At 53.6% G+C, this 10,737-nt stretch overlaps 1 protein-coding gene across 1 annotated transcript in view; it reads left to right on the top strand.

The window, feature by feature from the left end:
- Window positions 1-5,630: 5,630 nt before the first annotated feature.
- Window positions 5,631-10,737, top strand: part of Myl3 (myosin, light chain 3, alkali; ventricular, skeletal, slow) — a 6,351-nt gene continuing 1,244 nt past the window's right edge. Inside the window, exons 1-4 of the mRNA XM_013030281.1 lie at window positions 5,631-5,765; window positions 7,895-7,922; window positions 8,030-8,179; window positions 9,604-9,777. Of these exons, the coding sequence (XP_012885735.1) occupies window positions 5,631-5,765; window positions 7,895-7,922; window positions 8,030-8,179; window positions 9,604-9,777 (487 nt within the window). The remainder of the gene's footprint in view (window positions 5,766-7,894; window positions 7,923-8,029; window positions 8,180-9,603; window positions 9,778-10,737) is intronic.

Below are 10,737 nucleotides of genomic sequence, written 5' to 3'. Positions count from 1 at the left end.
GGGGTGGGGAAGGGGTGTTCAGTATTCTCAGATGCAATTTGAGTTTTCTATCCTCAGGGCAGCTACGAAAGCCCTGTCTAAGGGCCTCCCTCTCTTTCTCCCCACAAAACCAGGCCTCTGAGAACAAACTGTCCCTTGAAGACACAGCCAATCCTCCTTCCAGAATGGGTCAAGCCTGGCCACCGCTGTCCCCAAGGCTGTCCCCAGTGGGGCTTTTAGGGCCGCTAGGGGCTCTGCCCATCCCTCCTCCGTGCTGAGTCGAACTCCCAAATATAGCGTCATGGCCACAGCCGGACTAGGCTACCACAGCTTCAAGCATCAAGTCCTGGGCCGGGATCAGAGGTCCAGGAGCTGATTATAGGTCCGTGGGCCAAACCCAGGAGTTGTCTGCCAGCTCTGCCACCGCCCGCCCCCCAGCCCCCCCCTGCCTTGGAACCACAAGGTTGGAGCCTCTGGTCCCCGTCAGCGCAGTGGCAAAAGGAAAGGCCTTGTGTTTGGCTTGAGCGAGGGCAGAGTTTTCTGTATGTGTGCTGGGGGGGGGGGGGTCACTAAAGATTGGATACAGGGGTAGAAACTCTCCTTGGCCTCTACCATCGTCTACCTGTCATTGGCTAGTGTAGAGGGAAACTGAGGCCAGGAGAAAATAGAGATCAGCCTTCCCCGCCCCAGGGCCACCAGGAGGATGAAATTCTTCAGCTCCTTCCTTTGAGACATATTGCACCATCTCTCAAAGCCCTGGAGCTGGGGGGCCAGGTGGCTCACGCCTGTTCATCCTAGCTACTCAGGAGGCTGAGATCCGGAGGATCGTACTTCAAAGCCAGCCTGGGCAAGGAAAGTCTGTGAGATGCTTATCTGCACTGAATTACCAGCAAACCAGGAAGTGGTGCTCGCCCCTGAGCCAAAGAGCTCAGGGACACAACCTCCAGGCCCTGAGTTCAAGTCCCATGACCACACCAAAAAAAAAAAAATAGGAAGCAAGCCTGGGACTGTGTCTGTAGGAAGCAGGTTTGTATCCTGTTGGTGCCAAGTGGAAGTCCTCTTTAGAATCAGACTTTGAGCCAAGGCTTCATTTTCCTGACCGGATGCCGATATTTATCTACCTAGTATCAATCTTTCTCCTCATCCTTACCTCAGCCTATTTTGCCAGTCCTGGGGTTCAAACTCAGGGCCTTGGCACTTTCCCTATGCTTCTTTTTATTTTGTTCACAGCTGGAGCTTTACCACCTGAGCCACAGCGCCACTTCGGGCTTGGTGCTGTGGAGATGGCCCTGAGGAATCGAACCCAGGGCTTCCTGCTTGCCAGGCGAGGGCTCTACCACTAAGCCACCTTCCCAGCCAAGGACTACTAACTCTTATTGGGGGTCAAGGGGGGTGGAATTTGAAGTCAGATACCCCGCTCTCCTATAGAAGTTTGTATGCATGACAGGGAGCCCAAGGAGCTACTGTATAGCAACATTTGACCTATTTCGAAGGTTCTGGGTCTGGCCCAGGCCGTGTTCTCAACTCCTCCGGGAAGCATGGGCCCGTGTCCCAGCCTAGAGGCTGTGTGCCAGGAGGACGCAGGCCAAGGAAGCCCGAGGAGCCTGTGGCTGAAGGGGGGGAGCACAAAAAGGGGGGTGTATGTGTGTGGGGAGACAATAACAAAGACATATGGGAACTTCACCCTCCTTTCCTGCCTCTGGTTCTTGGGCCCCCCCAAAAACAGCCAAGTGTCTCCTCATTACCCCCCCCCCGCCACATCTGTGGCCGTTGTACTATGAGCTTCCCAAGTCAGCTCAGCTCGGATGGTAGACATTCTTTGTGCCATCTGAACGCTAGTTCTCGGGGAGGTCTGCCAGGCACACGCTGCCCCCCCCTCCACCTCTGTTGGTTTGTTTTCTCTCCTGCCAACCTGGCCATGCCGGGCACTGGGCACTGCCCATCTTAGCAAGCCTTGAGCTTTTGATTCTGGCCATTATGAAGGTGTTGGATTGTGAGTTTAAAGGTTGGGGTTCTGGGTCCTGAGTTGTGTATCTGGGGGTATCACTTTGAATCCTGAGGGTCTTGGGATTTGAGACTTAGATTTTTGTTTGTTTGTTTGTTTTCTGTCAGTTCTGGGGCTTGAACTCAGGGCTTAAGTGCTAGCCTCCTCCTCCTCCTCCTCCTCCTCCTCTTCCTCCTCCGCCTCCTCTCCTTCTCCTTCTCCTTCTTCTTCTTCACCATAGTACCACTTCCAATTTTCTGGTGGTTCATTGGAAAGAAGAGTCTCACAGACTTTCCAGCCCAGGTTGGCTTTGAACCACCATCCTCAGATCTCAGCATCCTGAGTAGCTGGGATGACAGGTGTGAGCCACCGGTGCTTGGCGATTGTGTGTGTGTGTGTGTGTGTGTGTGTGTGTATGCCAGTCCTGGGGCTTGAACTCGGCCTGGACACTGTCCCTGAGCTTTTTCTTTTCTGCTCAAGGCTAGTGCTTTACCATTTGAGCCACAGCTCCACTGTCAGCTTTTTGCTGGTTCATGGGACATAAGAGTCTCACCGATTTTTTCCTGCTGGCTTTGAACCACGATCCTCAGAACTCAGCCTCCCGAATTGCTAAGATGACAGACGTGAGTCACCAGCGCCAGCACCTGTATTTCGTGTCTAGGTGTGACAATCTTGAATTTTACATAAGAGTCTGGGTTCCCCAGTGTGGAGTTCAGTTCTGGACTTCTGGGTTCTGGGTGCTGTGAGTTCAGGATTCAAGTTGTGAACCCCGAGTCTCTGAGGTTAGGGTTTAGACATTCAGGATTTGGGTTTGGGATCTGGGTTAAGATCCTGTGATCTGAGGTTGAGCTCCTCCTACGCCCCCTGCTGGCTGTTTATCACAGTCACGTCTCCTTACACCATGGAGGGGGACGGGCAATCATGGTAGGAGCAAGTGACATAAATATTGAGGTCGGTACAGGAGGTGGCTGGGTGGGCTTGGGGACAGATGAGCCTCATCTGGGCTTGGAGATAAGAGTCTCACGGACTTTCCTTGCCCAGGCTTGGCTTTGAACCGCGATCCTCAGATCTCAGCCTCCTGAGTAGCTAGGATGACAGGCATGAGCCACTGGCAGGAGCCCTGGCTCTCTTCCTTCGTTTATGGTGTGTGTGTGTGTGTGTGTGTGTGTGTGTGTGTGTGTAGTGTTTTGTTGATTGTGCCTTTGGGGTCTCTGGGGCCACTGTGAACTATGGGATAAGTAGAGGCAAGCTGTCTGGAGGATCAGTGAGTGAGGCTCAGACACTGCCTAGAGATGTCTCCCTGTATGTCTGCCCGCCCCCCCCCAAACCCCCGCCTGGCAGGCTGTCCCTCCTCTCCTTCTGTGGTATTTCTGACGGTCTCCGTGAAGCCCCCTCCACCCCACCCCCCTCCCCGCCTCCCACCATCTCTTCATTCTCAATACCTTGGCCAACCATCTGGAAGAAAAGTGAAAAATGTGTGACATATTCCCCCCTCTCCTCCCCTCCCCCCCACCCCCACCCCCCCCAAAATAACGCTGGATATTGTCAGAATTCCAGATGTGGGGTGTCCTGCTCTCCAGATGAAGAGAAGAATGTGTTCCTGGCTCCACCCCCCCTCCTTTCCCCGAGGGAGATGGAGGGTATATATGGGGGTTTGAGGGGGGGAAGCGGAGGGGGGGAGAGGATTCTAACTCTGGGCTGCTGGTTCTTTTAGTCACTGAGGCTCAATTGATGGGGGAAAAGGGGTGACCAGGGCCTGCGCCTGAGGACAGGGCTATCTTGATAGCATGCCTAGGCCTGTTGCTTGGCTTTGGATTTCGACACTGAGGAGACTCTCTTGGGTATGGAGGGGTGGGGTGGGGTGGGGGTGGGGAGCTGTCTCTGATGTTTCTATCAAAGGCTCCAGGCACTTAAAAATAACTAGGAACATCCTTCCCCCTCCTCCTATCCCCTAAACTCCCCCCTCCTCCTGTACCCCAGCACAGACACTGGGGCGGAGAACAGAACCCAATGTGCACGCAAGATGTCCCCAACTCTTTTTTGAGTGTGTGTGTGTGTGTGTGTGTGTGCCAGTACTAGAGCTTGAACTCAGGGCCTGGATGCTGTCCCTGGATTCTCTCCCCCCACTCCCCAACTAAAAGCATGGGCAGAGGGACCTTGGGAAGTGTCAGAAAATGGGGTACAAGGGAACTGATGGCCAGTGGCTCACGCCTGTCATCCTAGCTACTCAGGAGGCTGAGATCTGAGGATCACGGTTCCAAGCCAGCCTGGGCAAGGAAAATCCGTGAGACTCTTCTCTCCAATAAACCACTCAGAAAACCAGAAGTGGCTTTGTGGCTCAAGTGGTAGAGCATTCACCTTGAGCTGAAGAGCCCAGGCCTTGAGTTCGAGCCCCAGGGGCTGAGTCTGGGTTATGGCAAGCAGGGGAAGACATCTGGGCAGGGGGGATGGGGGGGGAGGGAAGGCTGCAATCTGGAAGGGAGCTAAGCCTTCAGGAGTATAGGAAAGAAATGGCGGGGGGGGGGGGGGGGGGAGGACTGGGAGCTATAGGGAGGGGCAGTACTAGGAAGCCAGAGGTTGAATGAAACCTGAGACACTGTCTGAGGGAGTTGGTAGCTGTCAAGATGGCCGAGGGCCATTCTCTTGGCACTTGATGGGGGGGAAGGGAGGAGGGATGGGGAGGGGTTTCCTGGAGACCCCAGGACAGATCCCCTTAAATAGGACAGCTGCCGCCCATGACCAGACACTCACTCACGCTCAGGCGTTATAAACACCCAGACATAAACACCCAGAGGGTCAGCACTGCAGATCCACAACGTCTGAGAAACAAGGCCTCAGAGACAGCAGCCATACTCACACATATCCTGTCCAGCATCTACACACCCGACACCCCAGACATACACACAGAGGAGCAGACCTACACCCCACCCAAGACATTGGAAGAAAAGGGCTGGGACACAGGACACAGACAGACCACAGACACACATGGGGGGGGGCGGTTCTAGGCCTGGAGTGGGGGGTAGAGTTTAACTCAAAAGAGTGCCTTTCAGTGGTCCATCCGGGTCTCAACTGCCACCACCCTACAGTTCACGCGGGACCCAGCCTTCATTGGTGTTGATGTGTGCATGCTTTTGTGTGTGTTGTATCTGTGCAGCAGGCCTGCAATTGTGTACAAGTGTGTGTGTGTGTGTGTGTGTGTGTGTGCATAGGCTTGCATGCTTCTCTGTGTGTTGCATGGGTGCATGCTTATACAAGTGTGCACGCACACTTCTCTATTATACATCCGTGCATGTGCACATACTTGTGTGTGCCTGTGTGCGCATGCATGCATGTTTTTGTGTAAGTCTCTGTGTGTGTGTGTTTGCCTCTAGTTCCCTCCCCCCTCCCTCTCCCCAACAGGTGATCACTGAGGAATGAAGCAGCCCTCCCTTCTCCCCCACTCACTCCTGGGTCTGAACAATGCCCTCCCCAGGCCCCAAAATAGCCCCTGAGCAAAGCCAATGTCCTTTTATAGCCCTGTCCCTATTGTGCACTGTGGGGAGGGGGGGAGGGACTGGGGTCAGGAGGTGTCCAAGCAGGATAAAGGCCCAGCCCGCAGGGTCACCGCACCCCACAAACTGCTCTCTACATTCTTCTCTCCCCCAGGCCCTGTGTGTCCTGAGCTCCCATGGCCCCCAAAAAGCCAGAGCCAAAGAAGGAGGAGGCCAAGGCAACTCCTAAAGCTGCTCCAGCCCCTGCCCCGGCTCCAGCACCAGAGCCTGACCGGCCCAAAGAAGTGGAATTTGATGCTTCCAAGATTAAGGTGAGTGAAGGGGCCAGGAAGGTGGCTCCGTGGTAGAATGTTCGCCTCTCCTGCACGAAAGCCCTGGGTTCGAGTCCTCAGGACCACACCATGAGAAAAAAGCCAGAAGTGGCGCTGTGGCTCAAGTGGTAGAACGCTAGCCTTGAGCAAAAGAAGCTCAGGGACAGCACCCGGGTTCTGAGTTCAAGTCCCGGGACCGGCTGTGGTGGAATTCCCACAGTCTCTTGGTGGCTAGGAAGTCTTGTCTGACGGAGAGTCCTGAGTTAATAATCCTAGGGTAGACAGAAAAGGGGTTAAGATGGCATGTGGTGGAGCGGGGGGGGGCAAAGGGGGAGTCCTGCCCAGGCAGGATCAATACTCACCCTGACAAGATCACTGAGCTCAGAGCTGGTAGAACCTCTTCAAGGTCTCAGCTGGGGAAACTGAGGCACTCGGCTGGCTGCAAAGGGAAATCCTGAAAAGTCAGGCAGGAAGCTGGTGGTAGAGCTGTGGCCCAGTTCACCCCAGGAGCCATCCCCACCCCCCACCCCACACCTTTCCTGGATGGAAAAATCGTCCCCAGAGTCTAAACTTGAGGCTATGACAGCCACCTGTGATATGCACATATCAGCACGCAGCACGATCCTCACCGCTCTGGTTCCCGGTTCTTAGCTGGCCAGCGGCCACTCTGCCGCCCTGGCTATGTCCCCAGAGGCCAACCTTGGGAGCTTGCCCAATCCCTGCATGTCCAGCAAGAGCTACTACCCCCATCCGGGCCACGCCTCCTCTTGGTCATGAGTCTTTCCCACAGGCACCTGCCCTTGTTTCTCAAGACACAGGTTCGAATCCCATCTGTGCGGCCATATTCCTTTGCCTCCCTGAGGTTTGCTTTCTTTTCCTCTTCTCTTCCTCTTTTTTTTTGGTCAGTCATGGGGCTTGAACTCAGGGCCTGGGTGCTGTCCCTCAGCTCTTCAGCTCAAGGCGAGCACTCTACCACTTGGAGCCACAGCGCCACTTCTGGTTTTCTGGGGGTTCGTTGGAGATTAGAGTCTCATGGACTTCCTTGTCCAGGTTGGCTTTGAACCACCATCCTCAGATCTCAGCCACTTGAGGAGCTAGGATGGCAGGTGTGAGCCACTGGCACAATGAAAATGGGACCACAAAGGTCTCATTGTCTAGGAACGGGCATGCGCCCTGGGAGGTGTGTGTGGCTCCCTGATCCCTGTCCCCCCCCAAAACCCAGGTCAAAAGTTTTCATCTTCATGCTCAGTTGGTGGGACTCATGGTGACCAATCATCTCTCTTCTGGGGTTCTTTCTGGGTCCTTCCATCACTCCCTGCGCAGTTGAAGGGCAGAGAGATTTAAATCCTGCAGGTCTCAGGAAAGACAGTTAGGTGGATGCTATGGTGTGTGGGGGGGAATGGAGGGACTCTGGGGGAGAAGTGGCAATCGGAGGGGGGGGCAGTCACATCCCTAGTGTGTCCTTGATCTTGGGAAGAGTGACGGCAGGGACTAAAATTAGATCTGGAGTCAGGCACCAACTGGCCAGCAGGCTCCCACCCATGGGCCTAGCTTCTCTCAGAAGGCTGAGATCTGAGGATCGCAGTTCAAAGCCAGTCTAGGCAGGAAAGTCCATGAGACTCTTATCTCCAGTGAACCACCAGAAAACTGGAGAAGTGGCACTGTGGCTCAAGTGGAAGAGCGCTCATCTTGAGCTGAAGAGCTGGGGGACAGCGCCCACGCCCTGAGTTCAAGCCTCATCATGACTGACCAAAAACAAAACAAAAAAAGTGGTAGAGGCTAAGATGCTAGAGCAGAAATAGGCCGAGGGACAGCTTGATACTTGTTTAGCTCTGAGTGATCAGGAGGTAAGAAAGCCTGGTCCTACTTTAGAGCTAATTGCTTAGAGTCTGTCTGTCTGTCTGTCTCTTTTTCTGCCAGTCCTGGGGCTTGAACTCAGGGCCTGGGCGCTGTCCCTGAGCTTGTTTTGCGCAAGGCTAGCGCTCTACCACTTGAGCCACAGTGCCACTTCCGGCTTTTTCTGTGTCTGTGCTGCTAAGCAATTGAACCCAGGGCTTCATGCATGCGAGGCAAGCGCTCTACCACTGAACCATCTTCCCAGTCTTGAGTCTCTCTCTTTTATTTTTCAGATCGAGTTCACACCAGAGCAGATCGAAGGTGAGTTGGGGGGAAGATGGTCCCAGCAGTGGTGTGGGCAAAAATGGGGGTGATGAGCTCCCTTGGGGAGTGCCCACCGTAGCTCATTCCTCGCCCTCTCCTGGCAGAATTTAAGGAGGCGTTCATGCTATTTGACCGCACCCCCAAGGGCGAAATGAAGATTACCTATGGGCAGTGTGGAGATGTCCTGCGGGCACTGGGGCAGAATCCCACACAAGCCGAGGTGCTCCGTGTCCTGGGGAAACCGAAACAGGAAGGTAAGCCACCCTGTCTGGGACTGCACATTTTCCTCAGTGGGTCTGCGTCACGGATGGGACAACCAGAGAAAACCCACCCTGGCCCTGCCCTCTCCCTTCCCAACCTCCTCTTCCACCATTCGAGTTGAAGACCAGGCATCGCTACCCAGAAAACATCACAAGCCAGGAGACCACAAAGATGCTTGCACATCCATGTTCCTTGCTGTACTGTTCACAGAACCAAGTTATAGCAACAGCCCAGATGCCCTACAATAGACACAATGGAATTTTACACAGGTACCATTAGAAAGAATAAGAAAGATTATGTTAGCCCGGCGCCAATGGCTCACACCTGTTATCCTAGCTACTCAGGAGGCTGAGAACTGAGGATCTCGGTTCAAAGCCAACCTGGACAGGAAAGGCTGTGAAACTCTTATCTCCAATGAGTCACCAGAAAACTGAAAGTGGTGCTGTGGCTCAAAGTGGTAGAGCAGTAGCCTTGATCAAAAGAGCTTAGCGCTAGTACCCAGGCCCTGGGTTCAAGCCCCACAACCAAAAAAGAAAGAAAGGAAGGAAGGAAGGAAGGAAGGAAGGAAGGAAGCAAGCAAGCAAGCAAGCAAGCAAGCAAGCAAGCAAGCCAGGCAGGCAGGCAGGCAGGCTGGTTTTGTTTTCTTTCCCTTTTGTTCTGTTTGTTCATTTATAAGTCTTTGGGAGTATAAGCAGAGGGACAGAAATGGGGGGACAAAGGGCAAACCAATGCAGCAATGGTATCCACTGGACCCTTGACTGAAAATGGATTTATACGACTTGTGGGTGCAAATGGGAGGGGAAAACTGGGAGAGAGCAAGAGATGGGGTAATATTGTCCAAATAAAATATTATTTTTTTTTGGTCCTACAGAAGACTTGAACTCAGGGCCTGGACGCTGTCCCTGAGCTCTTCAGCTCAAGGCGAGTGCTCTACCACTTGAGCCATAGCGCCACTTCTGGTTTTCTGGTGGTTCATGGGAGAGAAGAGTCTCACAGACTTTCCTGCCCGGGCTGGCTTTGAACCGTGATCCTCAGATCTCAGCCTCCTGAGGAGCTAGGATGACAGGCGTGAGCCACCCTGGTCTTCCCAGCCCACTAAATGCCATAACTTGTGCCTCTGTCTCTTTTTCTGAGTGATCAACAACTTCCTTCTCTCTTTGTCCTCTGGCTGTGTGTACCTTGGTCACAAGTAGAAGCCCAGCCCTTGGGCTGGGAAGGTGGCTTAGTGGCGCTCACCTAGCATGCATGAAGCTCTGTACCACATCCACAGTAAAAACCAGAAGTGGTGCTGTGACTCAAGTGGTAGAATGCCAGCCTTGAACAAAAAGAAGCTCAGGGACAGTGCCCAGGCCCTGAGTTCAAGTCCCAAGACCAAACAAACCAATAAATAGCTGGATTTCTTTCCCTCTCTTGGCAGAACTCAACACCAAGATGATGGACTTTGAAACCTTCCTGCCCATGCTCCAGCATATTTCCAAGAATAAAGATACGGGCACCTATGAGGATTTCGTAGAGGGGCTTCGAGTCTTCGACAAAGAAGGCAATGGCACTGTCATGGGTGCTGAACTCCGCCACGTGCTGGCCACGTTGGGTGAGCCCCGCTCTCCTCCCCCCTCCCACCAATCCCCTCCTTGGTAGGCAGCAGTGATGTCATTGGGGGAGATGTTGCGGGTGGACCGGGCATGGTAGTGCATGTCTGTAATCCCAGCAACAGAATCAAAAGCAGGACAGGGACAGGACAGGAAGGTGAAATCACAGTCAACTTACCCTATTGCTCTAGGTGGCTGAGAAGGCTTCACATTTGCTCTTGGGTGGGCTGGAGGAGGCCTCTTATTTTGTTTCCCATAACTGGGGCTTGAACTCAGGATCTTGTACTCTCCCTTGGCTTGTTTGTTGTTGCTGCTGCTCAAGGCTGGCGCTCTACCGAGGAGCCATTTTTAACTTTTTGCTGATCCTCAGATTTCAGCCTCCTGAGTAGCTAGGATGGCAGGCTTGTACCTCTTGCTTATCGATCCACTCTCCGGTTCTTCCTTACTCCTCAAAGCCACATTTCCTAGAGCAAACATTTATTGAGTGACTACTATTTAAAGCCCTGTGCTAGTCTCTGTGGTTGTGGGTGGGTGGGTGGATACTGCAGAGATTGGTGGGCAGGAAGCTATGGGTGGCATTCTCATGAAGAACCAGTGAGACACACAAGTCCATAACTGACCAAAAATGATGGTTATGAGCTTCGGAATGATACTGTTGTTGGGAGCATGGGGATGGGGTGGGGTGGGGGGTGAGGGACCTCCATTCATCTATCAACCCATCCATTCATCCACCCACCCACCCATCCATCACCCACCCACTCACCCACCCACCCACTTACCCACCCATCTACTCACTCACTCACCCATTCACCCATTCACACATTCCCCCACTCCCTCATTCACCCATTCACACATCCCTTCAATCAGCCATTCACACATCCCTTCAATCAGTCATGCGCTCACCAGCTCACAGGTCTTCAGTGTCTGTAGAGACTTCTCTAGGACAGGCACAGATCCCAGTG

Source organism: Dipodomys ordii, unplaced genomic scaffold (assembly GCF_000151885.1).
Source record: "Dipodomys ordii isolate 6190 unplaced genomic scaffold, Dord_2.0 Scaffold128, whole genome shotgun sequence".
Lineage (NCBI taxonomy): Eukaryota > Metazoa > Chordata > Mammalia > Rodentia > Heteromyidae > Dipodomys > Dipodomys ordii.
Note: the sequence above shows the minus strand (reverse complement) of the source record. Positions and strands in the feature narration are given on the sequence as shown.